The 27,468-nt window shown below is 48.2% G+C and overlaps 1 protein-coding gene across 6 annotated transcripts in view; it reads left to right on the top strand.

The window, feature by feature from the left end:
• Nucleotides 1-1,376: 1,376 nt before the first annotated feature.
• The window catches only part of LOC100120734 (protein held out wings), a 45,646-nt gene continuing 19,554 nt past the window's right edge, over nucleotides 1,377-27,468 (top strand). For 5 of the 6 annotated variants that reach the window (XM_031927241.2, XM_031927240.2, XM_031927243.2 and 2 more), the window contains exons 1-2: nucleotides 1,453-2,288; nucleotides 25,229-25,362. In XM_031927241.2, the coding sequence (XP_031783101.1) occupies nucleotides 2,162-2,288; nucleotides 25,229-25,362 (261 nt within the window). In that variant the 5' untranslated portion in view covers nucleotides 1,453-2,161. Of the gene's footprint in view, nucleotides 2,289-25,228; nucleotides 25,363-27,468 lie in introns of all 6 variants that reach the window. The other variant, XM_031927242.2, reaches the window with a different exon arrangement.

Genomic DNA, 27,468 nt, shown 5'->3' on the forward strand with positions numbered 1-27,468 from the left:
GCGTGCGCCCACGCGTCGGAGAACAAAATTCAGGAAAGATATATAAAAGGAATTGTAAAAGGATAGCAGAACAAACGACAATTACCTCTCTCCGCCGAGTCGTGGGCATTATTATAGGGGTGATAATTTTTCATGGGCCTAGAATTTCAGTTTCCGCTGCTTTATTTATGCTAATGAAGCCGTGATAAACGGCATTGTTCAACGAATATTCGATACCCTATATCAAACACGATCGTGACTCAAGAAATCAGCGACGTGTATGCAGATAGTCAGTATGGCAAAAAAACATGTTTTCGTCAGAACCGAGCCGTTTCCCATCGCCTTTTCCAGTTCAGCAAAACAACGCAGAGAAAAAAGAAGTTTACGAATGAACAGGAGAGGCAATGAAATTTCAACCGCCCACAGACTAGCGCGAGCGGCGACCGCTTAATAGACCGAATTCGAAAGCTCACCGCGCGGCTATGAGTCTATACCTGCGCGAAGCGAGATTGATTCGATTTGATACGATTATTCATGCCGTAGTATGGCTCCGCTTCCGTGTACGGTAACAGGATGTAATAACATTATCTCGGGCCTGATATACGATCATTGAGATATGCAGGGATATCCTGTAAACTTTTGAAATTTTTCAAAATCTCCTTCACCCCTTACACGTCTATAAGGTATATAGTGTCATCGCAGCGCGATTTGACGAATAGGCCTATAGTAGTCGGTGAGTGTCCGAGCTCCATGTACATTGTAGACAATACTTATACGTAGCGGCGCTGTTAAGAGGAGAAAGAGAGAAAGACGCGACGTAGTGTGTGGCGGGGAGAGACGAGAAAAGAGAGTCGGCCGTATATGGGCAGTCGACTCGCGCCTCCGTACGGCTGCCGCGTGTAGGTATGCTGTACCCGATGCGATGCTGCGCCAGAGAGTAGAAGATATAAGTGTGTCGAGTGTAATAGCCGCGATTGTCTCGATCCGTTGTTTGTTTTGAGAGGCAACGCCTTATGTTTTACTCCAAAATCGATCTTTGCCGAAATTTCAATCGAAGCGCCCTCGATCACCGCCATGAAAAAAGCACGACTCGGTCGGTAAATCGATTCCCTATATGCCTCCTCTTTATCCACGACTCCTGCATGCGTTCACCTCCCAAACAGCAAGAACAACGAGATTCGCCCTCGTCGCCACTCCGACGTACAATCTTCCTCAACAATAACAACAACAACAACAACAACAATCAAAACCGTCTGATGTAGGCATCGCGAGCGCAACAGCTCGCCGGCGCAGAGCGCATGCGCCCTCGATCCCTCTGCTACACTCGCAGCGATGCCGATTCTCTCTCGCGCACGCGGCACGCCTCGTCGTATATATACGGCGGAGTATTATAAAGCAAAGCACAGCACATAAGTACACCTCTCTCTCTCTGGCACTCCTCTCCTCGCGCTCCCCCACCTCCGCCCCCACTCCCGGGCAGGAGAGCGAGCGAGAACGGCGATCAGGTTTATCTCTCCGTCTCTCTCTCTCTCTCTCGGGGCGTTTTTCCCGAGAGCACTGCGGGCGGCCCGCACTGCAGACACGCGGCGCAGTTGAGCCGAGGCTTCCGCAGCGCGAGGACCGATCGTAAACGCATCGCCTGCAGTGTGTGAATATATATATATATATATAAAACAGAGAGTGAGAGAGAGAGAGATAGCGAGAGATCGAGACTGTACAGTGGACACACACGTACTTATATACACAAACGCTCTCACCTCTCCCGGGTTGCTCGACCTGCATCCGGTCGTTCGCTCTTCTCTCGCGCACATATCCGCGCAGATCCTAACCTCGAATCGCGCGGACAGAGAGAAAGAGAGAAAAGGACGCACAGATCGCGAGTGTACCAAGAGGACACGTAGAGAGGATCGTGCTTCGCACACATACACACAAGCTCTCGGATCGAGAAGTAGCAGTCGTGCGCGAGTCAGTCCTCATGCAGTTTCACGCGCGGACGATCGGTAATCGAGGTTAGGAAGTCAGCGAAGAATTCCTCGTCGGCCTCTCGCACTCTGCTCAGAGGAGCGAGCAGTCCCTGCATCACAGCTGTATACACACGAGTCCTAGTGCTGCTGGTGGAGAGGAGTCGCGAGGGACAAGAGTATAAAGTTCAAAAGCCAGGAGATCAACGCAAACCTTCGCAATGTGCGATAACACCAACTCGACGACGCAGAGCATAGCGGACTACCTGTCGCAGCTGCTGAAAGACAGGAAGCAGCTCGCGGCCTTCCCCAACGTCTTCATACACGTCGAGCGTCTCCTCGATGAAGGTAAGAGACTTACTCGACGGTATAATCTCTCGTATGCCGGTCGCGCTGCTTATACTTATTCCGTTTACATAACCGCGTGCCATTAGCGCCAGACGCTAATTCCCCCAGTGTCTCTCGCTCACTCTGTGTGCTGTGTGTGCGCATTGTTTCCCGAGGTGTAGACCTATACACGCGTACACACTGCGATAAGAGAGGCTGCAGATTGGGAAACGCGGCTGCAAATTTGACAGCGACGCTGCTGCTCGCGATAATGAGTCAAGCCGCGCACAAGGAGAAGAGTCTGTTTGCTCTTCGAGATAAGAGCTTTGTGCGCTGACTGCCGATAAGTTTTCGCGCTCGCGTCTCTAAAATTCGATCCCCCCGCAGTGTCTGCGTGTGCGGCAATAATCTCGAGGACAAGCGTATAATGGATACGTACAGAGTGCGCCGCGCGGGAATCCGACTCGCGCTCTCGTACGCTCACTTTTCCTCCTCCTCTCTATATACTTATACATCGACGATCTATATAGTCCGAAGTTATTGCCGATATCGGCTGCTCCTGCTGCTGCTACTGCAGGGGGAATGGAAAGGTGGAAGTTGCGTTATGAGTTTGCGCTCGGGCGTAAAAATCACCGCCATAAATAAACACGTGCCAAGTGCAACAATTTTGGGCGATTGCGCGCGCGCGCGCGCGCGTCAACAAACACGAGCATTAATTATTTACAAGCAGTGCGCGGAGCCGCGAAAAAAGAGGCATTGGGCAATTTTCCGCGGAAAATGGCCATTATAACACGCGGACTCTAATCGTCGTCGTCGTCGCGCGCACTCGCCGTAATAGGTCCTCTGCGCGCGTGTTTACACCGGGTGCTGTGGAGTGTTGCGTCAGCGCTGGCTAAAATGGCGAGATTTACTTTTCTTCGTTTTTTTTTTTTCTGTCTATGTATCCGAGCGCGAATTTACCGGCTTGGGCTTTACGAGAATTCTTCGTCGTAGGTTACGGGAGTGTTGAGAGAAGCTTGTTATTGCAGTTGGCGGCTCTGTGCTTGGGATGAACCTATGGTTTGTTTGCGCGCGCGAGCGGGTTTTGCGATTTATTACCTTGTGTGCCTGTATACGTGTGGCTAAAATTATGAACGATAGAAGGGACGAGATATTGCGTAAGGATGCACTCTTTTTCGCGAAGAATCGGCAGATAACGCGCGTCGTTGAAACGTCGTGAAACACAATATCTCCGGGGGGAAAATGTGCAAGAGCTGAAAAAACTTTGGTCGCGATCGTTAGCGGGATAAAAATAAATGTATACCGAGCCGTTCTAAAAGCGGCGCGCGAGCATTTCGTACAAACGCGTAAATATAAAAATAAACGCCCGTGCATCAGTCTCTCTCTCTCTCTCTCTCTGTGTAAGAAAAATGTGGAAAAGAATGCCGAGAATACCGGAATATTTTTATCTCGACAAAATTGCGCCAGCAACAATCCGAGGTTTACTGACCCGATGATTGTTGTTATTTCCAGCGAGTCTCTCGGAAACACGCGTGTGTCCAACTTTCACCTCGAACCTTCCTCTGTAATGCATCGACTCGTAATTACATTTAATTCCTCGCAGCTGTAAAACATTTTTAATCACCGATAAGAGGATAGAAAAATCCTCTCGACGTCTTGAAAAATCCCTGGCGCGATCGCGATCTCTCGACTAAAAGTCCGTACGATCAATTCCTCTCTCTCTCTCTCTCTCTCTCTCACCTTCTCGGACAGCTTTTTTTCTCGCCCGAGCAGCCTCGGAAACTCGTTTGATTCTTGGAAAGCGGCGACTCGAGGAGAAAGCTCACGCGGCGACTCTCGCGCGCATGTGTCCACTCCATAATGCGCGCACAATTTTCGTCGCGAGCATCAAAAGGTCGATCGTAAAGCAGCGGCGGCTTTGTCGCGCGCGGCTAATTTTCCGCGAGCAAAGCGCGCGTAATTTAGAGAAACGACGACGACGACTGGCATGAATGGACTAATGCGACGCATTGAATGAAGGAAGAAAATCACGAGGTTCTCGGAAAGTCGTCGCTTTTCTTGGCTTTTGATTTGCTGCGTGTGAGGAAACAAAAAATTTCGAGACAAAAAAGAAACCGCGCGGTATTGTGAAGGTCGTTATTCGAGAGCTGCGCGCGCGCCGGTATCGAATTACAAATATACGTGCTCGAGACGATAATATTCGCGCGGAGTTGTGCAGCAGCGGCAGCGCTGACTATGTCGGAATTTCGAGTCCGACGATGATTGATTAGGGAATGATTATTGAGAGGCTGATTGATAGTTTTGCATCTGTCTACGGATAAGGGGTATATTAGATCCACGTACAAGACAGTTTTAGCGGGATAATTCGGTCTTATACGTGATTGCCATTTCCGCGGGTTCGCCTACGTTAAATCACGTCGAACTGAATGAACGTGCCTCTCGATGAATTTCGAAAACGTTTCACCGCTTTGCTCTCCCTCTCTCTCTCTCTCTCTCTCCTGATGAGATCCATTTATTACATCCGTCTTCCCACAAGCTGTCATTACATTCAAAGATCGAATTAATTATCGCTGCATACGACGACGCTTGTGCTTCTACATTACGTGCAAAAACACAAGCCGATGCGGAGCAGTCGCAATTTCCATCGCTCGAGTGTAGTTTCTTCGCGGAAACGATCGGCGCCGCCGTAATTTATTCCAAGCAGGATTGCAACATGTGGAGCAAGTTCTATTTATCATTAAATTTACTGTCCGAGCAGCTCTCGCGCAAGTTTTCCCAAGTAGTTTACCCGAATTAATATATTACACGCGTCTCCACGCTCGGTTTGATATTAGTAGCGTGATTTTTCGCGCGATTAATTAGCGCGGCAGGAAAGGCGGGAAATTCGAATACTGCATCCCCATAGCGCAGAGAGCAAAATACAAGCGCAACCGAAATACCCCGGCTGTTCTCTACAAAGCTCTCTATAGCAACGATCTATTTCGACTAAGGCGTCTCATCCTCGCGTACACAATTTTCCACGCTGACCCACTGGCGCGAATAGAACGTCTGCTGCGACGTGTCCACCTCCTCGCGCTGCAGGTGCATCACGGCCTTTCGAAACTTGGGATCCGCCCGCGAAAACTCGGTCGGCCGTATGCCAGTCGGGTCAACGGGCTCATCTTCCTCTGTGCAAGCTTCTCTCTTCTTCTTCGTGTGCGCGCGAAGCTTTGTGAATTGATGGCGAGAGAGAGAGAGAGCTTTGCGCGCTTCCTCGTCTTCTAATCAATGATGGAACTGTGAAGGATACAGTGGGACGTCTGTTTTGTTCGGTTTTTAGGGTCGACGATTATTTCGGTTTTAATCGCCGGTCGAGCGGGAAGTTTGTTTATGTAAGCTCGCTGCAGGGGGCAGGAATTAGACGTTATACAATGCGAATAGAAGAGAGAGAGAGAGAGACAAGGAAAAAGTTTTCGAGTAAAAGTTAATGAAACAGCAACGACGTTTTACGGCAAACTTGATAAAGTGATCATGTAACGTTTATAATATACGATGCAGAGCGTAAATCACTTTTACGAGCAATCTGGATTCAGCTGAATTTTTAAATATTCCTGTATAACCGTATATCGCTGTAATGCGAGCTCTAAATATTATCATCGGAATTACAGTCGCCATTAGCGGTCGGTTAGTAATTAAAATTTTGAAACCTTTACAAGTGCTATCCTGGAGAAAATTCCTTTGATTTATTCCTCAACGCAAACGTTTAATTTATAGCTGCTGTAAATCCTCGTGCATATAATTGCTCCTTACAAAAAAACAAAAACAGTTCTTCGATCAAAACGATATCTCTCTCGCGCAGATACACGAGCAGACACTTTGCGTCACACACACACATCTTCGTCCTCGCGCGACGAACCCCTTTTTCCCCCGACAGCACACACCTCGCACCGCAGCGCAAATGATTTCGAAGTCGTAGAAGCGCAAGCATCGCGCGCCGCAGGAATGCAGGTGCATAAAGCCGCCTTTCGACGAAAGATTTAACTCTCCCGCGCGATCCCTTCCTCTTTCTCCTTATACACAGAGGAAAAATACACGTCAGCTTGCGGTTTTTCGCGCGCGTGTATGCGCGAGTGTGTAGAGGGACCTCTTTCTTTTTGTTTCGCATTCGCGTCTAGTGCAGTAGTGTGCGTTTTGCATAATTCAGCCGCGACAATCGATTTAACTGTAAATGCTCGCGCGCGCTTGAAATTGCTCGGCGCTTTCCTCTTTGATGCGCGCCTGTTATTGGCTAACAGTATAATATTGATATGTGAATTTGACGGGGACTATGCGTTGATGTGTTCGATAGATTGGCTTTGCTAGTTTTCAAATAGGCCGATTGGAGAACTGCAGGAGTTTTGGTCGACCCTTGAGGACAACAGAGACCCAGAGACCTATTAAAATCGTGTAAAAGTGCTTGAGGGACTGTCCCGACGGGGCTCCGAAAACACTCACAAATATTGGAGTGTGTCACGGCAGGTATAGTTGTTGGAGTTTCTTGGTTTTCGTAAAGTTTGGGTCAGCAAAGGCTTTCATTTTATTCAACGAGCTTATCTGCTTTTTGAGATAAAAAGCAGCCGAATGTGTGACCAAACGAAACTCGCAGCAGAAAATAGCACGAGTAAGAGTCGTTCAGCAAAATTGTACAATATCATCCCTTTATGTAACGCTCATTATGTTTACAAATCATTAGTTTCCCATGTTTATCCACTTATCGAGCGCATTGCACCAACAGTTATTTCCTCTTCCATAATCATCAAATCCACGTTTCTCATCGGTCGTCCGCACAGCTCCGAAAATCAGGTTGAAAAGTTAAAGACCCGCGGCTACTCTCCAAATCGCAGCGATTCCTTTCGTCCAGCAGTACATACAAAGTATTATACTCACCACAGAGTCTTTCCCTGCCAAGGCGCGTCGAGACGAGAGTCTTGAGTCGGCGCTCCTCTCTTATACCCCCGTCCTTGCTTGCGTATACGTGCGCCACTACACAGCAAGAGTGAGAGAGAGAGAGAGCCCCCCAGGCCTCGAGCGTGTGCCCCCACCAACGCGACCGCATTCCTTTTCCTCCTCGCCCGACTCGAGAGAGCCTTTGCCTTCTTGACTTGCCTCGCTGCTGATGCAGTGGACGAGAAAGAACCTCGGCTACTGCTGCTGTACTTGCTCGTGTATACTTACTTGCGCGAGGGATTCCGCTCTTTTTTCCTCTCTTCTTCTGGCGCTTTTATCGGATTCGGCGATAAGCAGTAGAGATGCTCGTATAGAGGGAAAGCTATAGCGTGCGGTACACTTCTGGGAACTGCAACGTTGTCCGATTGGACCCCGAGAGAAAGATCGTGTGCGTGTGTGCCGTTTGTGAACGTCGTCAATTGCGCGCGAGGGGGCGTGTAATTCCGATGCTTCATTGGTCGAAGCTGTCTCTGATCGAATGAATTGGATTTTGACTGGGCACGATTTTTTCAAGCGAGAAGAACCAGATCGATCTCTTTCGGACTTTCTCGCGAATAAATAATTACACGTGCAGCAGCAGCAGCAGCAGCAGCGCGACGAGCGATGTGAAAATTATATGTTGAGGTTTTGAGGTTAAGTTCGCGCGTTAAAGTCACTCAAACTCGAAACGAAAAAGCGAAAGCTCGCAGCGGACAATTTTCAAGCCCTTCTCGAACTTTCTCTCCTCTCCTCGGAGAAAAATTAATAAAAATGCTAATGTTTCTCTCGCGCACGCGTGCGCGTACAGTGTATAACCCTCTTCATCAGCGCCGGGAGAGAGAGGGACACACGTGCGGCGATCTCCTTTTCGATCTCGCGGCGCCGCTATTTTTATGTCTTCTGTACACTCGCTCGGCGGCTGCCTCCTCTCCCCGGCGCTTTAACGGGCTTTTTTATTTTTCTCGCCGAGCGGCTCTCTCGAGCATCGAACCCGACTCTGCCTGTACGACTCACGCGGATATGTGTATAGGTGACTGCGCGAAGGAGAAGAAGAAGAAGAAGAAGAGCCCTTCGCGCGGGAGCGATAAAAATGTGACGCGCGCTCTCCTTTATAGATACTCCTTTGGTTTTACGATTGTTCGCGTCGTGTTTCCGGATCGCTTGAATTTTCGCGTGATAAATAAAAGATCGGTGAATCATACGGCGCAAGAGCCTCGAGTATACCGATCTCTATCTAATCGCCGAATCTGATCCGGTCTGAGCGTCGACGGTCTCTTTCCAAACAAACCCGACGTTATTCCAGGCTCTCCTCGTTCTCCAAATTTCTCGCGGATATGATTCAGTGATTCATATCCAGAGCTCTCTCTCTCTCTCTCTTTCCACGTGCTCTCGTCCCCACCTCTACTCGACATATTTATATTCGCGCCGATCGCTCGCCGTCTCTCCTTCTCTACTCGCGACCAGACGCCCAACTACAATAGACGTCACATACAACACGCACACACGCGCACACAGAGAGTCGTGCGGCGAGGCTCGCCCTAAAAGGATATGTACCTGGGGAGCACGCGCTCGTGCCTCGACTTCTCGAGAAGGTATAAGTCAAGAGAGAGTGAGAGGAAGGAAGGAGGGAGTGGAATATCGCCGTGGGTACACGTATATAATACGCGCTTCTCGTGCTCCCGCGATTATCCCCACACACTGCGTGTACTCTTCTGCGGATCGTCGTTCCTCCGCTTTGCCTCTTCTCTTCCGCGAGCTGTCGGGGATTCGGTTTCCAGATGCGCTGCTGCTGCTGCACTTGTGGATGTGCCGATTTTTTTTTCGGCCAAGCCGTTGACCCGCGCGCGTCACGTGTTTGGTTGAGGCGCTGTGATACAAATCACGTTGGATATTACGCTCGCGATAAGATAGTATAGTGTATGTGTATGGTGATGTAATTTATCGGTGAAGGCTGTGGGAACTCGGCGAAACTGTGCGAACGAGCCAAATCATTCGTATTACGGATAGAGAGATCATCGGTTAATTTTTCTCTCTCTCTCTCTCTCTCTCTCTTATTATATCAAAGTCTTTTGTCCCCTAAAGTACAAGTCGTTTAACCGATTTTTTACCGATGATCCATTCAAATGCAAAGTAGCTCGCGCGCTCTGTATTATCATCGGATAATGGACGTTTATTCAATAAATTTCTTCACTCACACTTTGTTTTTCTCTCGATCGTCCGCACAAACGACGACTGAATTCCGCGCGCGATCGTTAGCCAGGAACAAAAAGAACTTGATCCTCAATAGAGCTCTGGCAATGTAACAGGGCAAAAACATCAGAGACATCATCAACGGCCTGACCCAATATCCATATAGACACCACAAGGCTCCGACAGATCTATATGAATAAGAGCGCAAAGTGTGCCAATATAACCCACGTCGCACTTTGCAGATCTCCCGCGCGGTCGTTTTTCCCTCCGCATCACGTATAACCCACACATACTCGGCTCTCTCTCTCTCTCTCTCTCTCGCTCCTCCCACGCGCATATAAAGACACTGCGAGGCATTATAATTCCGTGCCCACTCGCGCACTGCCTGTTGCAGCCGCGCGCGCAGGAAAAAAAAGACAGCGGCAGCAGCCTTTTTGCGTCCGAAGGCGGTAACTGTACCGACGACGACTTTATACATACTCGAAGTAGGTACCGGGAGAGCTATGAGCTGCTGCTACCAGGTAACCGATGACGTTTTCGAATTCTCCACTCGGTGAATCATCGCTGTATGTATGCGTGTGTGTGTGTGTGTGCGCGCCGGTGAAGAGAGAGAGAGAGAGAGAGAGAGAGAATCGTGCCTCGAATGGCGGATCCGGAGTCGAGGATTTTTGTATTTTGCCTACGTGCCCCGCTCGCGGCTTGTACTGTATAATGTATATGTTGAATCGGGGATGTCGCTCTCGAGGCTAAGAGATACCCTCGGTATCGAAACTCCGCAGACCCTTTATACTTTTCTCTCTACAATTAGCCAACGCGCGACTTAACTCTAACGTTACAAAATGCGAGCGCGCACAAATCGCGTTTCTTTGCATATGAGTATAAAATGTCGTCAGCGCATTTCACGCACACGCGCTTGCGAATCAGCAATGTAAAAATCAGCACGGTTTACATTTCCCAACGCCGTCGCGGAATACGCGTTCGCCCACGTCGAAGTATGCATAGTCTCTTATACGAGTCTCCGGGAATAAGTCGCGTTGTGTGCAGAGCGGATTCAAGTGGTGTGCAGCGCAGCGAGAAAAGAGGGAGAAGAAATTAACACAAATTCACATCTTTCTCTCTCTCTCTCTCTCTCTCTCTCACTCGTGCTCCCTTGGCAATTCTTATATCCACTTTGTGCGCGCACGAGCTTGCCATCTTGCCATTAGCATCTCTCTTTCCGCGACTTTTTTTTCTTCGCGAGCGCTAATGTTCGAATCGAAAATAAAACGATTATCTTAGGGTATATAATTAGCGGCGGCGAACAAGGCGTCGATTCATGCCCGCGGCTTAAGATTTGAATTTGTAATTCGAAGGTAAAATCATTAACGACGCGATTATTTCTTCTGTTCACGGGTATGTAGCAGCCGTTCATTGCGATTGTATACACAGAGAGGGTGATTAGTGAGTGGGTATTAATCCGCCCCGCACTTGGGACTCGAAAACCATCGGCAACTTTCGCCCCGAGAGCAACAAACCCACTCACGGTTTCTCGAGTTGGCCCTTGAAGGGCCGACGACCGGTTGACCCGCGAGAAGAAGCCACGAGACTGAGACACTGCAATCGCAGCTTCGTTCTGGTCTTTTGGCTCGCGGAACGCGTATTTTGTAAATACCTCGGATATCATTCGGCATTGACTCTTTGGTTGACGTGTAGCGCGGAACGCGGATGTTTGCTTTTTGGGAATTTTAATTCAATAGCTCTGATCCTCTCGTCGTTGCGAAACGATTTTATATACTTTGATAATTAATCGCTGCGCACGCGTTAATGGCTATGGGATTAATAGCCAGGCTAATCCGATTATCTCAAGCAAGAGGCGTGTAAAAACACAGGAGAGCATAGTGTAGCATCTGTACACCGGAATAGTCGTCCGAGCGCGCGCAAGAAGCGTGAGAGAGATGAAAGACAGTTTTATCTTCTCGAGTGGCGGCGGCCAGCGGAACAGCTGTTACACTTCATACATCGACGTGCACATGCAGGGGTTTCGCAAGGATTTTAAATTCTTCAACGATTACGACATTTACCAACGGCGTCTGCCGGAGAATTAGTCGGAAGGATGTCTGGAGACTCGTTAAGGTCGTTATCCACGCCACACACGCGACGAACACGAGATCCTTTATTTCTATTTAAACTCGGCTGCGCGCGGGATTTCTCACCTTACCGCGCGCATACGCCAAGTTCCGCCTTGGTAATTATACCGGCCACCCAGACAGACGTTAGTTTCTGCATATTGTTCGAGTTGAAAGGAGGCATCGAATAATTCTGGAGACTTTTTCATTAGAGCTACATAGGCACAAAGCCGAGCTGCCGCGACGACGGCTCTCTATATACTGAACTTGAAAAACGAGCCGACTAATGGCTCGACTAAGCGGGCGACGGACACGCTTTGGAAAGAGCGCGCGCGCGCGCGCGAGCACACGAGAAATGTAATTACGAGAGGCACGAGAACGGCAATTGCAGCTCATGAGGGCGCGTGGGCGTCTCTCTCTCTCTCTCTCTCTCTCTCTCGCGGGATATGTGTTGCGCGGTCTATTACTCGAGAGGACGTAATACTTGTTCTTTGGTGCTGCAGCGCTGGTGTTGTTATTTTTCGAAGCAGCTTCGATAATGCCGATTAGATATTGTTTTCGGGGAAAAGTAAGCAACTTCTGGTCTATCGAATTTCACGGCACATTCCACGCCGTATACTCCCGCAAAGCCGAGAAAATACGGCGCCCCTCGAGTCTCGTCTTCATTGGCTTGAGCTTATATACGCAGGGCCTGCGATGTTTCGGAGCGCGCAGGCACGTGTTAATTCGACGAGCGACGCCTGCATTCCCTCTCGCACTGGCTTCCACGACTCTTTCGAGTATACGCGTGTTGAGGCTATTTAGAAGAAGGCCGATACCGAAAACCATTAGAACTTCCTCATGTTGTATACTTATACGTTTACGCGAGTTGTCAAAAACACAATGGTACATACGCAGTCGTGTAGAGCACGAGAGCCGGGATAATTTTTCGAGTCGATCTCTCGTCGACGTTAAAAAGCACTTAGCTCTCGCGCATAGTAGTGTACACATGTAGAGTCTCGAGCCCCTCGTCGTCGGCTCGAGTTTTTGCTTCTCTCGACGAGTCGCAAGGAGGGGAAAGCGGAAGCCTCGACGAGAGCTGAGCTGTGCGAGCACACGTGTGCCAAGCAAGGCGCGCACGTTTTCTAACTGTCGCCGGCGCATCCCCGTACACGCATCGAACCACTGCGGGGGGTGGTACGTATGCGCTGGAAAATTTAAGTGCCTCACGTTCGAGGATTTATAGTTTTCCCAGAATTAAAATCGGGAGGGTGAGTGCGGGTATCCTTGAAAATTTATTTCCAGAGTAAGAGAGGGACAGTCGAATTCCACTGGGAAGCGACGAGCTGCTGAGTTTTGTACGAGGCTAGCTTCTCTCTGGATCGTACTGGACTTGACTGTGCCGCGTTGAAGGTTCCAAAACATTATTAGCTCGCTCTACTCCGCGGCCATTCCGACTTAAAATAGAGCAACTTCATGACTCCAAGAGAAAGCGGCCCCGAGAGACACATCAGAGAGAAGCTGCTAGACTCGAGAGTGTATGTGTATATTTTTGAAATCTCTAGCTACTGCTACAAACTTAATGAATTCTCGTTACTCGCTTTTCCTAAAGAGAAAAGCTCGTTTCTCCGACAGGGTCGCGTAAAATAACGCGAAAATGCGAAAAGCACACATCGCCAGTAATAGGGCAGAGACGCAGCAGCAGCAGCAGCTCTCAATGGGCACCGATGCCGCCCCCCGTACACATACACGCGAAGAACGAGCAATGCGCGCCGCACACATAACGGTACATTATTCTCCGCCGTGAAAGGACTCGTTTTCTGCAGCCGCATAAAAGGCATGAGCGCTGCGCTCTATACTGCTGGTCTTTATCAGTTTATCTCTGGGTGGTCCTCCTCCCCTTTCGCCAGGAGGATTAGGAGATATTACTCTGTTATTTGTCAGGCAATTGCGATTCGCTTTGCTGTGTGCGGCTGCGATGCTCCGGGGTATGTGGAACGTTTGAAATTCAACGATTGCGTTCCACTGTATACGCGCTCGAGTGACTTTGCAAATCCAGGCACTCGAGTATAACTATAAAAGCGGAGCCTAGGTACCTAGACACCTTCGACAACGAAGCAATTTGTCCGAGTTACGGATTTCTTCGGCCGATTTTATCGCCATATAAGGACGACGGGGCTCTTCTCCTCCCCGTTTCTCTCGCCTGGTGTGTTTGCCCGACAAACAACCCGGCGAATGGTGTGTTTTCGGTGCTGCTTGGAGAGAGAGATATCGGTGTAGGAAAGAGTTCTTTGAATGGAACGGAATTCATTTATCTTATACGATAAAACGTTGTAGATGGCGTTGCGTAATGGTTAAAAAAAAAAAATTATCAACTATCGTCGGGAGCTGGCGAAATTCCGAATTTCGAAGTTTTTTCCTGATTCAACAGACACGCGGGGACCAGTCTCTCTTCGGAAGCTCTCTGCATGCTTGCCTATAGTTCATCTGAAGGAGCTGGTTTTCTCGTTTGCATAGAGAGCTGACTACGCGTCGATGACGCCGAGTCGTCAGAATGTCGCGGGCTTGTTTCTTCTTCTTCTGGCTTTTAAATTATACTCGTTTCTGCTCACGCGAGCAAACATCGCCTGGAGAGACTTGGCTTTCATCGGTATTACCGTCCCCTCTCGTTTTAAAGGAGTTTATATCAAACAATGGATTGGCTGGAAAAAAACCCGACTCTACCGCTTACACACAAGTCAAATACACATTATATGAAAAAAAAAAACTTTCGATTCCTCTCGCGTCGATTCCGTGTACAGAGGAGCATAAAAAAACAGTCCCATCAAAGCTCATCGGCCGTATAACCTGTCGCTCTTTTCCTCGGCTTTTCGCGTGGGAAAAGGGACGCGCCTCGCAGGTATACACACGCGCTTCTCTCCCCTCGTTTCCTCTCTTTCTCAACACACACGTGCGATGCATCGCGCGTAAAGGCCAGAGAGTCCGTAGGTGTATAACGAAATTGAAAAAAAAAAATAAATAAAATGCAACGGACGAAGCCGGCAGATTTCGCGTGGAGATGTAGCGTTATATGCTTGTGCGTCTATACGAAGGGGCTAATTAGAGAGAGAGAGAGAGAGGAGACCTTGGCATTTTTCCTGGCTGTTTAATAAGAAAGTGAAAAGTGACCCAGATTCCTAATACTCTGTATATATTTCAAAGTCAATATATACGCTGTATTCAGAGACTGTCGCAAGTCTCGTACACAAAGCCGCGCCGCTGCCTAAAAAAGTCCCCCTCGGTGGAGCGAAGAAAAAGAGAGCATCGAGAGACGTACCCCTCGCACGTACGTCGACCTCAGGTGCTGCTGCTGCACCTTCCCCTCTGCGCGTGCGCGCAGAGTCAAGAGAAAAACAAGATTCAAGTCCCTCGCTCTTTCCCCCCTCAGGCCAAAACTAGATTCCAGTCGCGCGCGTTCCTCCTGCTTCTTCTCTCTTTCTCTCGTTCTCGCTATACAATGCATATATAGCTATAGACACTTGTTGCTCGTTCGAGGTGGAGCGAAGAGCGGGGCAGGTTGTTGCGCCTATCCATTCATTCCTTCACCCCGAGGGGCCAACTCCCTCTCTCTCTCTCTGTTTCTGTGTGTTGAATGCACTTGTTGCGCGCGCACAGGTGAGAGATCGCGGCTGTTTTGACTTGCGCTCGCAGGTGCGTAGGGGACTTTTATCCCTCTCTTTTTCAAGGTCTTACGTAAAGTTTTGCCGGATAATCTTCTTTCTCCCCATCATATGTCTGTACAGGATCTCGAAGTGCGCGTCGCGTTGAATAAGTCTTCGCGTGGAGGATATTTCGATTATTCGCGCCGCGGCTAATGGCTATCTGATCTCCACGAATCGAATAAGATATGGGAGAGTCGATTGGATATACACATTGCGATGCTAGCCGCGGCTCGTTTCAAGGAAACGGCTTTATTTTCACTTGTATACGCCTGCCACACGTATGGAATTATTGATCGATCGCGCTGGAAAAGTACAGATCATTTCGAATGAAGACGTTAATGAGCAACGGTTGCGAGATACACACTGCCGATCTGTATTTATAAATAAATGCTCGAGCGTGGTCCAATCGCAAAACACCTGTTTCCGCGTGTAAATACCCCTGGCGAGCAGCGGCGAGTAATGCAATTTTGTCACGCGATCTCGAATTTCAAAATTCGTTACGCGCGTAAAAAGCACCAGCGAACGAAGCTCGTGATTTATAAGCGGAACGTGAGAGAAGATGGTGCGCGGTGAGTCAGATGAGCGAAAATAAAACTTGCGGGTCGCAAGAGAAGAGCAGATATTTCTCTCTCTATACGCGGGTGTCGTAATTTTTCGACCGTTTTTCGGACGATTAAGTATAAGTATAGCCTTAGGGCGAAGATGGCTTTTGAAAGAAATTCGAGTCACGATCAGATCAGCCTCGTTCCTCGCGCGCGTACGCGGAAAAACAAACCATCGATCCTGTCCTCACTTGCTTATCTTTCTCGCGATCGTATACAGCCTCGTGCACGCGCCATATCAATCGAAAATTCGAATTCGATCGTCGTATAGTATAGAGATAAAAATCATTTAAAGGAAGCTTCGAGAGCGAAGCGTGACTGAACGGTATATGAGGTCAGATCGTGAAATCATCGACGGATTTCGCGCTAACGCGAGACTTTTCCCGCTGACTCTAGCACCAGGCTGGCGAAACGGGAGCTTCGCGCAGCCTTTCTATTCTACCGGAAAGGAGTTGTCCGCCGTCGCAGGAATGACGACGCGTAGGCGAAATTAATTTTTCTCCTTCCCTCGCATTGATGACTATACTCCTGTTCTCTCTCAATTTTATTTATCGCCCATTGTGATCGAGTAGCTGATGTGGCGCTGCTTTTTTGCGTGAGAAATAAAAATTTCGTCACAAAACAAAGCTGACACATACGCACGCGTACAGTTATGACAAGCTTCGCCGGCAGCTGTGGATTATTAGCATACTTTCTAGATTATGGCTGCACCGAAAAATCCTGATCATTATGGCAAAACGAGGAAAAGGCTGAACGTATTAAATGTATCGATAATTTACACACGAGCTTATTATCGGTGTGTGCTCGAGGTGCAAAAGTCTTCGACAGGTGTTTCCTACACGAGCGTTACGCCATCGCATCTCATGTAAGATATAGAACCACTCTGCTGCGCATTGGAAAACGAAATCCATAAAGCTCGGCAACTTTCGAAAATTCCTCTCCCGGTATACATGTATCCATAGCCCCATGCAGGCGCGCAAAAATTCCCGAGAATATATGCCGCGCGCCGACATTCTTCCCGACTGGTCCACGAGCGAGTATAGTGAACTTTCTTTCTCATTGCGGACGAGATCGTACTTGGTCGCGAAGAGTTTTCTCTCGTCGGCCACAAGCGACGATGGTGATAAGCCAATAATGTCACAGCCAATCGCGAAATTGCATCACTCGCCGCGAATCTCCATCACAATGCGAGGCTAACCGGCATAGGGCAGAACTTTAGCCCCACACATTCGTTCACCGACGTATGGGATATAAGCGCGCGCGCGAGAGAGAGAGAGAGAGAGCCGTATAATCCAGAAATACACACACGCGGGCGTCGAGATCCTGTTTTGCTCTTGCGAGCGAGCAATAGCTCTCACTCAAAAATAAAGAAAAAAAAATGAACTCGCTCTCGCGTCGGCGTCATTGAAAACTATTCGAACGCCGTGTTCTATTTCCGGCCGCGGATTTCCAATCGCCTATGGACTTTCTTCTCTCTTTCGCGGTGCCTGTATGGCGATATTATTGATTTTATTATTGCTACTGCTGTCTGTCTGCCTGTCGGAATGGCCTATCGGCGAGTTATTTATTGGGACTGATGTTTGCTAGATGGCTTTGGATCGAAGTCTACCGTATAGAGTTGTGATCTAGAGAACCGGTTATATGGAATGAATTATACGCGCCGATCTATCGAATTTTCTTACTCAACATTGGAAAACTACGGAACCGCAATCTCGCGAGTTATGGAACTTATATATTTTCTATCGCGCACTTTTGTACAAAAACCGTTCCGAATTAAATTAATCCTGGCCCATCAGCTCCAATTACCACCGAATTCCCCAGCGCGACGAAATGGCTTTTCGATAAAACCCAGAGCTCTCCCTCTCTCTTTCTCCCGCACCCGCCTCTTATCATGTACACGCATATGGAGCGAATTACCAACTGTTGCCGTATACGTGAGTTGGAGAGAAGTATAGGCACGACGATAACGAGTCATCGTTTTAATTCTCTCGGCGATGCGCATGTGTGTGAGTCTGCATGACATCAGCTGACTGACGCCTGCTGCTGCTGCTATGCTATGTTGCCTTCTATCCCTCTCTGGATCTGCGACGACTGGTCTTTCTCTCCGCTGTTACATGTCTGAATCTAATGAGCGAGTTTGCGGCCGTGACTTGAAAGTTATTTCGTACGGCGGTTGGCGCGTTGTTGTTGACCAGACGGATCCAAAAATATGGGGATTCAGTAGCAGAACAAAAATCGTTTTCCAGCTCTATTCTCTCGCTAGCGCGGATAGATGGCGCATAGGCACTTCTTCGTTTCCCACATCGCAATCTGCGCTGAGAATGTACATATATAGGGGTATGCCAAAACTGCTTGCTCCGCTCGTGCTATATCTACTGCAGCACTATCAGTTTCCCGTGCATCTTGGCTTTTTCCAAGATCTTTATAAATATGATCGTTATCATGTAGTTCTCTGAAATTTCGATCGACGACCAGTAGAAACAATGTAAATTGTATCCGCTCTAATTTACGGCGCAATCAACCGCCAGTTTTTTGTTTTTTTTTCGTTCATGTTCTCTGCGCTGCACGGCTTGACTGACGGATCGAAATTTAATTGCGCGACTGGCTTGCAAGAGAGACCAGTCACCGTCGCACGCACACAATCGTCTTGGAAGTTGTTGCCGCGTCGGGTTACCATATGAGGTCTTCATTCATGATTTTTTGGCAGCTTCTCTCTCGCCCTGTTAAAATCGCGATGAAGCAATTACTTTCGTACTTCTTTTTTCCTAAAATCTAAAAACGGTGCTCTAAATACGGGAAAGATCGCCGAGAGCTATACAGTCGTTACGTCGCGCGCTATCAATTGTTCGCAGAGTTGGAAACAGTAGTAGTGTTATAGCGCACAGGTCGTAAACGTCGAATTTTATTTTCGAGTTATGACGAAATCTCTCGTTGGCACCATAAACGAAAAAACGGAAATATAGCCGCAAGGTTGCCTCGTCATCCTGTAATATGTGCAGCGTAAAAACAAAAGCAAAAAGGTCCGAACATCCTCCGACGGAAGCAGTCCTCTGCGAATACAAGACAATACGGATAGACGTTACGACGGGACACACACACACACGCAGCAGTGGAGAAAACGTCGTCGAGAGAGGAAACCAGTTAATGATACGGCACTGACTGACGGCGACGCGCTGCTGCCACACCCGCCGCTTAGCCACCGCCGACTATCATTATTCACCGAACGGATTCCGCTCCCCACTGTTGTCGTCCTCTCTTGTGTCTCTATGCAGTATGTGCGCGAGTCTCGTCGTTTCTCTCTGTACTTGACCGCCTCGCGAACCTGACAAATCCATTTTCTGCGGCGTTGTCGCTGATACGCTGCTGTGCTTGGTTAATTGCGCGGAGGATCCTTTTTACGGCTGCGTCGCCGCTTCGAGAATGCTAATTTTTGCCCGGGGAACTCGAATATTTTCTGAAATGCTAAAAACAGCGTGAATATCTTATTTTCATCCCAAAAAAAGAAACACTAAAACTTTAACGATAATAAAAAAGAAGCCAAGCTCCAGTTTGAAGAATCACTTGTACAGTAGTAGTCGTCGCCTCTCTTCCCGTTCGTCGTCGCGTACTTTACGTTCGAAAACAATAAAAGCCAGCAGCACACACAGACGCCTTCTCTAATAAGAGTCTCTCGTCACGCGTGTGGCTCGTTGAAAGAAAACACGTAATTGAGCGGCTCGGCTATGGAATTTCGCAGCATCGGTTGCAAAAAGTGTACATAAGAGGGAGAACCGGTCGCACATTAAATCAAATTCAATTCAAGAGTCTGGTAAAGCGGCTCGGCTGATTTGACTGGTTAGCAATGCGCACATACAGCGCAGAGAGAAAACTAACGAGCCTTACACAGGCGAGGGAGTTTGATAGCCTGAAAAACGGAGTCTGCGAGCGTTAGCGTGGGAATTTTTGGTCAACCAGACCGACTCTATTGTTATGCGCGGCGTTTTTACCACCGTAGTTTTTCGCCGGTATGTGTGTGCGTGTGTGTGTGTGTAATTTTATGGCTAGTAAATCGCTGTGTGTGACCTTTGTTTTAGTTTTGAATGCGTAATGAACGGCACCCGCGTACCGTAAAGGCTGTAATAAAATTTTCTTGGAAGTGTCCGCTGCTATCCGTGCACACTATGAGATTTCTGCAATGCGCTCATGGGTGGATAATATGTAAATATTTAATATCTGCCAATCAGGATTGCGCTGTGTACACTTTTTCAAATTCCTTTATTAACAACACCCTGACGCTAATGGCATAATAACACATCGCGCCGTTCTTACTCTCGATCTTATTTATATATCTCCACGGCTCAATCAAACGTCAAGAGCGAATTTACGTAACGCCTTGTGTGTGTGTATCGATGTGTATCATTATTTTATTTCATTCACATTTTACGTAAACGGCTCACGTATAACGAATTTTGCCATCAATCAGAATTACAATCGCCGGTATAAAATTACGTGCACACATATAGACAATGACGGTATAAAAAGCGAGCGATTACTCGCGAACACTCGTATGTCTATATAAGATGAGTTGCAGCTTATGCAATGATTAAACGAGATCAACGAGCAGCCGAGAGAGAGAGAGAGAGAGAGAGAGAGAGAGAGAGAGAGAGAGAGAGAGAGAGAGAGAGAGAGAGAGAAATGGAGAGGAGGACACGTAGCACACGTTCAAACGTATAAATAACAACGAGCAAATTAGAACGTATAAGATCTACATTTTATCCTCGTTGGCATATCTCTCCGGAGAAAATAACCAGAAACACATACATCCTTTTGAAAAAAATACCAGTGATTCACCGGCATTCCGGAAAGGAAATTTTCAGCAACGTCGAGCACTAAACGCACTCTGAACGGCAGTAACGAAACGCAGTCATATGTGCGCGAGAGCCGGCGAGATAAGGCGCGCACGAGCACGAAGGAGTGGCACAAAAAACAGAAGTTATATATTAATAACTTTCGCATAGATCAAGCCCTGGAACACTTGTCTCCCGCTGAACCCCATTGTCGTCAGCTATTATGCATTTAAAAACACAGCCGCGCTCGAGTCGAATTATAAAATTAAGCAATTATTACACCGAGAGATAAGATAAGCCATAAGCCTGCATCTGTTAAAGCACGTTTATCACAAGCGCTCGTGTATAATGCTATCATCTAATTAAACACAAGAGGAAAGAGCCGCACTTGACGCGTTGAAATTCGCATCGAGAGGATTTTTCTCTTATCTTCGAGAGAGAGAGAGAGAGAGGAAGAGGAAAACAAAAAAAAAAGCCGCGCGAGCCTCTCGTCGACCGGCTCTTTAGTAGGCCAGTGACTTCGAAAGCGAGGGAGGGACGCGAAAAGTGCAGCAGTCGCCGAATACGGCGCACCGGAGTACCGTTTGCGCGTATATACTCGTACACAGAGTAAGAGGCCTTTTACGGGAGAGAGGAGTAAAAAAGAAATAAGGCACGATGACCGGATAAAAAATGCGCGCATATTTCGCGTTCTCGTTCTTTTTCTTCAGAAGTTTCGAAAAAATCGCTCCCAGCGATCCTGTGATCGCCGGAAGTAATTGTGAAGAAATTGGTACATCAACGTTACTATGTATACAATATACCGCCGACACGAAGCGATTAAATTAAATCGCCTAATCACCTTCATAATAGCGCGCGCGCGCGCGCTGGCGGCGGCAATTCTCATTCAGCTCTTGCGGCGCATTGTTCGCCTCGTGAATCACTTCGCTCTCCTCTCCGATACGATGCAGGTATATAATCTCTTTTCGCGTGCCAGTATAGTGTGGCGGCAGCGATCGGTTCAAGGCAAAGCGAGCAAAGTTACGTCAACGCGTATAGGGCTTTTTCTGCCCCGAGAAGCTGTTTGCCGCGAGAGACGCCGCGGATATATAATGTGGATTTTCGCGGGATTCACATCATCGAGCTGTATGATGCGTAGCAACATCGTCTACTTATCATCAGAGCGGAGATAGAAGTAATCTCGCAGTTCCATTTTCAGACGCGCAGACGTGACTCAAAGCGCAGCAACGTTTAAAAATCGCTCGAAAAGTGCATCGACGGCCGATCTATCCGCACCGCAGAAAAGCTTCTGACTATAGGCTATCTCTGAGTCATGAAAATCTTTCCTAAACACGGATTTCTGCCTGTACTACGCGAGAATCAATGAGTCAGAGAGCTGCTAACCGAAAGGCATTATTACCCGCGAGTGACGAGACGTCGGCTACTTTTATGCATATTAGGACTTGGTGCACAACGATCCGCGGAGGAATAATCTCTCTCTCTCTCTCTCTCTCTCTCTCTCTCCGAGATGAACGGCTTCTTTTTCCGATTTTTGCGCAACGCGAGAGAGAGAGAGAGAGAGAGAGAGAGAGAGCCGCTCTCTGAAGGTACGGCTTTATGCGCACACAGAGTAATGCTTGTCCGTTTGCTTGTGCTGATCTTGTCGATTGCATTGAGAAATAATTACCCTTTGCACGCAACGATTCAATTCCGTTAATTAGTACACGCTGTAGGCGCTCGTTGTCTTATCTGAAATTTGTTCATACACGTGCGCACAGCTATACATCTTGAAACGTATACGAAATCGGGAACGACAGACGGCCGGACAAAGAGAAGAGAAGAATCTCTCGCGCATTAGTATGAAAAAGTCGCCAAAGCAAACACTCGGCGCTCGGACAAAGAGACAACAGCTCAAGGCATCATCAGCTCGTGTATCGGCAAAGACAGAGCTCTCGGCGCATTATTCGAGAGGTCGCAAGCTGCACATATAGAAAGTGGGGCAGCGCCGCGCGCGGCAAGGGAACATTAACCTCCGTTGCGCGAGCTGCTGTGGTATGGGGCCGTTAACTCGCTGCTACCTTATCGGTAGGCGGTCATCTCTCTTTTTCTCTCTCGAAGGACTATCCCTTCGAAAGGACGACGTCTCGGAGATGTATTATGCGGGGACGCCGCTCGAGGGAAAATTGCAGCGGTTTTCTGCGCGTCCCACAGCTTTGCAGCCGCGGATTTTATAACGTCATTTGGACGCGCGTGAATTACGAGGTTGTAAAGCACCGCGCGCGTTATCGCAGGATTTTTTTTCGCTGTTTGACGCTCGAAGGTGGATATGATATTCTTAATGTACAGCGTACCTGCCCACCAAGCGTTTCTAATCTCCGCGTTTAATCGGCCGATGCTTATCGCGCGCAATTAAAAATCCCAGGGATAATGTAGATTAGCGGACGGAGTTAATCGCATGGGGCTACTGTGACATGATACTGACGTATACGCAACAAAGAGATATGCTCAATCAAATGTAATTATTGGACTCGGAAGACTCGCTCGAAGAAGTAATTAGTGGATTCAAAGACGTCGTCTAGAGTAGCGACTGCTACCTTCTCTCCCGCACGACATTATAATAACGATAAATTATGCATAATACGCTAACGGGCCTGGCTATAATGCAACCGCGGCTGTGTGTGTGTGTGTGTGTGTGTACAGAACAAAACGCAATTTTCACGATCGAAGAGCTGCCTTCTCACGCGACGAAAAAGAAAAAAATGGCTAATCGCCTCCTCTTCGCACTGATGCAATTATTGCGTAACGAGCGCGTTTTGGGCGACGCTGTAAACTTGTATAAAGCTGTCTTGGAGCTTAACTGGGAAAATAGCTGCGTATATGAAATTTAATTAATCGCTATACACACCGGTCTATATGGGCCTGGTGAAAGCGTTTATTCGGCAGTTTGCGGTAATTGCGGATGCACGTCATCTTTCGGAGATATGCGCTCGTAAACGTTTCGCAACTTGGCTGCAACGGCTCTCATTTCGACAGAGCCGAACAACGAGGAGAGACGTCGCTTCTATATAACCGCGGAATAAAACAATCCGAGATCACGTCTCTCTGTCGGAATATTGCGGTGCGACGATCTTGTCCCATCAGAAGTCCCGAATTCCCCAGCGAGCCGCAAAGGCAACCTCGTTATACCGAAGCTAGCAATTATCCGCATAAGACACAGTCCAGACACCCAAGAGAGAGAGAGAGAGAGAGAGAGATAAAGACGGATAGGAGGATCTCTCTCACACACACCCACACATACATCGAGAGAGCGGTTTCCATTTCGCGCCAACGCCACGCCTTTTGCCACAGCACTTTCATCGCTTTGTTGTGTGTTGTGTGTCCCAGCTTTTTACTTCCTCGTGAAATTACCCGCTACTATTATCTCTTGCGAGGATATTAGTTGGCCGTGTACACGCGGAAGCGATGATTGTCATGGGAAGAGACTGACTCTCTGAATGGCTGCATTATGCGCGGATGCTTTTTTATTTCGTTGCTATATATATATAGGGACAGCTCGACTCGTCCATACGATTTACGAGATCGAAAGAAGCTGTTTTTTTTTTCATCGCGTTGGGTGAAAGTTCTAATGGCGAAAAAAGTGTACACTGCAGGTGTAATTTATCTGGATTCGTGAACGACGCCCGTCATCTTCTCGCGGGAAAAGTTTCTCTTCGATGGGAAGAAATTTAATTACGCACCGAATTTTGAATCGTCGTAAATCAGAAGCATATAAATTATACGTCTAAAACGACAGCCGATAATTTATCCCAACACCTATGGTATTACGCGCACCGCTTATAAATCTAAACAAGCCGCCGTCATTTAGCGATGATGCGGCAATGGCATATTCCATCTCAGGGCGCGGTTGGAATACTCAAATATCTTCTATACTTGTGTACAACTCCGGTGACTTCATGAATTCCATTGTTATAGCTCTTTCTGCCCTGCAACGGATGAAAATCGAGCCTCGGCGTCGCTTGCACATATACACTCTCCGGTGTCGCTAATTAATCCACTGAGCGACACCGAGACGGGATCCAGCACTTAGCGCGCGCTACCGAGACGTCGACGGCCAGGCATCATCGTCGTCAGGCGCGGCTAGGCGTAATGTAATTGCCCCACTGTGTCAAGGCCGCATTGCTCATAGGCTGCAGTGGTGCTCGTTATTGTTGTTGTTGTTGTTGTTGTTGCCTCCTCCTTACTCGCCTGTATATGGGCGTGCGAGTAGCTCGTTTTTTCTCTCTCTCAAGTGCGTGGGAGGCTGTGATTATACTTTTCTTCAGAGGAGACGACGAGGAGTTTTTGCGCCGGTTTTTAATTGGACTTTGAAATTCGTTGGGATAGAGGAGATAGCCTGATTCAGTTTGGTATGGCCTTGGGGGAGTCCTGAAAAGGGAATAAACTGGTCTCGAATCGAGTGAGACTCGCGCTCGCGCTAGATGACATCAGCGCCAGTGCTGCTGTGGCTCTCTGATCAATGATGTCATCAGTTTCGAGGAAAATTAGCTCTATTAGATGTGCACTTTTGATTCTGTTCGTACATTTTAAAATCCCGGCACAATTAATTAATACGCTCTCTCGTCTTTTGTTTTTCAGAAATCGCCAAAGTCAGAGCGAGCCTCTTCCAAATCAGCGGCGTGAAAAAGGACCCGCTCATCCTTCCAGAAGCCGAGGGAGAAGTCACGACACTCACAGAAAAAGTCTACGTACCTGTCAAAGAGCACCCAGACGTGAGTATATACAAAACGATTGATAGCTTTTTTCTTCAATTTTAATTATTGGACCTTTGGCCAGCGGATGATAAATTTAGGAAGTCGAGAGAGAGAGAGAGAGAGAGAGAGAGAGAGAGAGAGAGAGAGAGAGAGAGAAAGCCGAGCTGCTTCGATTTTCGAACGAAATCCGAGTAATATACATTACGAGTTTGATAAAATGAATGAAACGAAAGCAGAAACGATCTCCTCGAGCTTCGAAATTCCAGCCCAAAAGTTTCGACACGCAGTAGCGCAGAGCAGAGAGATCGGCTGAGCTGAAAACTCACATATAGATATCCGCGTGCGCGCAGTCAGCTGTTTATTTCTGTCCCGCGCCGGGAATAGAATCTCCCGCGCTGCAGCAGCTTACACATACTCGCTCGGCTATAAGCCGCACAAGGCAGACTCGGCGCGATCCGCTTCGGAAGCCGCCCCTATTGCCGACTTTACGCTCTCTTTCTCGCGCTGCGCATGAATATCTCGACGCTGCGGCTGTGTATATGCGCACTGCTATAAGCTTCCTAGAGGGGGAGGGGGGGGGGCAGAGGCTATATTTACACGGCCGTGTGCCGGCTGTATGCAAGAGAGAGAAAGATCGAAGTGGTTGGATGGAAGCTTGTTTACCGGTATGATGAATCTCGATGGTCCGTCGCGAAATCGAATGGAATCGCTCGAGTATTTTTCAACAAACATAGCGAATAATTAAATATTCCAGGCTCGACGCCTATACTGCTGCATTGTTATGCAACGCCGATCGCTTTTGGAAGTTTCCGTCGGCGTCGGGATGTTATCGTATACACATAGCCGCCGTCCCTATAGATTTATAGCGGAGCTCGTTATATCTCTCTCGCAAGAGAGAGAGAGAGAGAGAGAGTTTGCTTGGATTCGTCGAAGATTGAAACTTTGAGTGCCTCCTCTGCAGCAGGTCTGTTTGAAATTCGCAAAAGCACCTCTTCGGCATAAGGTTCGAAATAAACCGCGTATACTTATAATACTCCCACGCAGGGAGAGGAAAAAATGCTCGATCATCAGCAGCAGCGCAGAATGACCTTCCGCCTCGGGCGACCCGATACATATCCGCGGCGTCGAGAGATTCTTTTTCCCGGCGACCCTCTGCTGCACAGAGAGCGCAGTAGGTTCTCCTTTTTCATCCGCGCGGATACTTACCGCGACAGCCTTGTACACGACAAGTCCGAGAGAGCGGCGGGTCACGAATTTTCGTGACCGCGCGGTAATGACGTTTCGCCGCATTAGGCGCCGCGGCCTCTGTAATAGATACACATGCACGGACTTCTCGAGTGCACTGTGTATATGTGAGAAATTCCAGTGACATTGACGGCTATAGGGTTCGGTGAAATTCGCTTTGAAAAAAAATATTGCTCTGCATTTATGCTACACCGAAACTTTCGCGAGAGAGAGAGAGAGAGAGCAACGCCCCGAGTGTTATACACATTAATGCACTTATCAAGCCCCGCTAATAAATCCATAATCTTCGATCTCGGAGGCAACGGTTTCCCTTCGACTCTCATAAGTATACATAAAAGCGTATGGTATATTATAATGCCGGTGCAGCGCTGCAGGCGCTCACAGGGCGACGGTCGTCGTCGCGCGCGGCGAGAGAGAGAAAGCGTGAGACTGCGCCGCCGCGATTGTAGCCCTGTGCAGTGTTTATTATATTATCTCAAGAAAAAATGTCGATTTTCGAGTTGCATTTCTAGTCTATTCCTGTAAACTTCCGTGAGTGTTCTATTTTTCCCCCCTTTATACAGCTCGTTTACAGGATCGCTTCTGTTCTCGCGCGGCGCAAGCGCCGGATAATCGACGACGATGAAAGGATCGTTAATCGCTGGCGCAAGGGAATCTGCAGCTTCTCGTTGCATAATGCTCCCCGCAAGCCCACATTCGAAATACCCGCGCTTGCAGAGAGCCGGAACTATTTCGATCGCCCACGACGAGAGAGAATTTTCGGACCGTTTTCCCGCTGTCTCTATTTTCACTCTGTGTGTTTAATGGACGACTGGCTGCATTGTTAATTCTCGATAATAATTTTTCACAAGAGAATATTAAACGCGCCTTTGATCGATC

Source organism: Nasonia vitripennis, chromosome 3 (assembly GCF_009193385.2).
Source record: "Nasonia vitripennis strain AsymCx chromosome 3, Nvit_psr_1.1, whole genome shotgun sequence".
Lineage (NCBI taxonomy): Eukaryota > Metazoa > Arthropoda > Insecta > Hymenoptera > Pteromalidae > Nasonia > Nasonia vitripennis.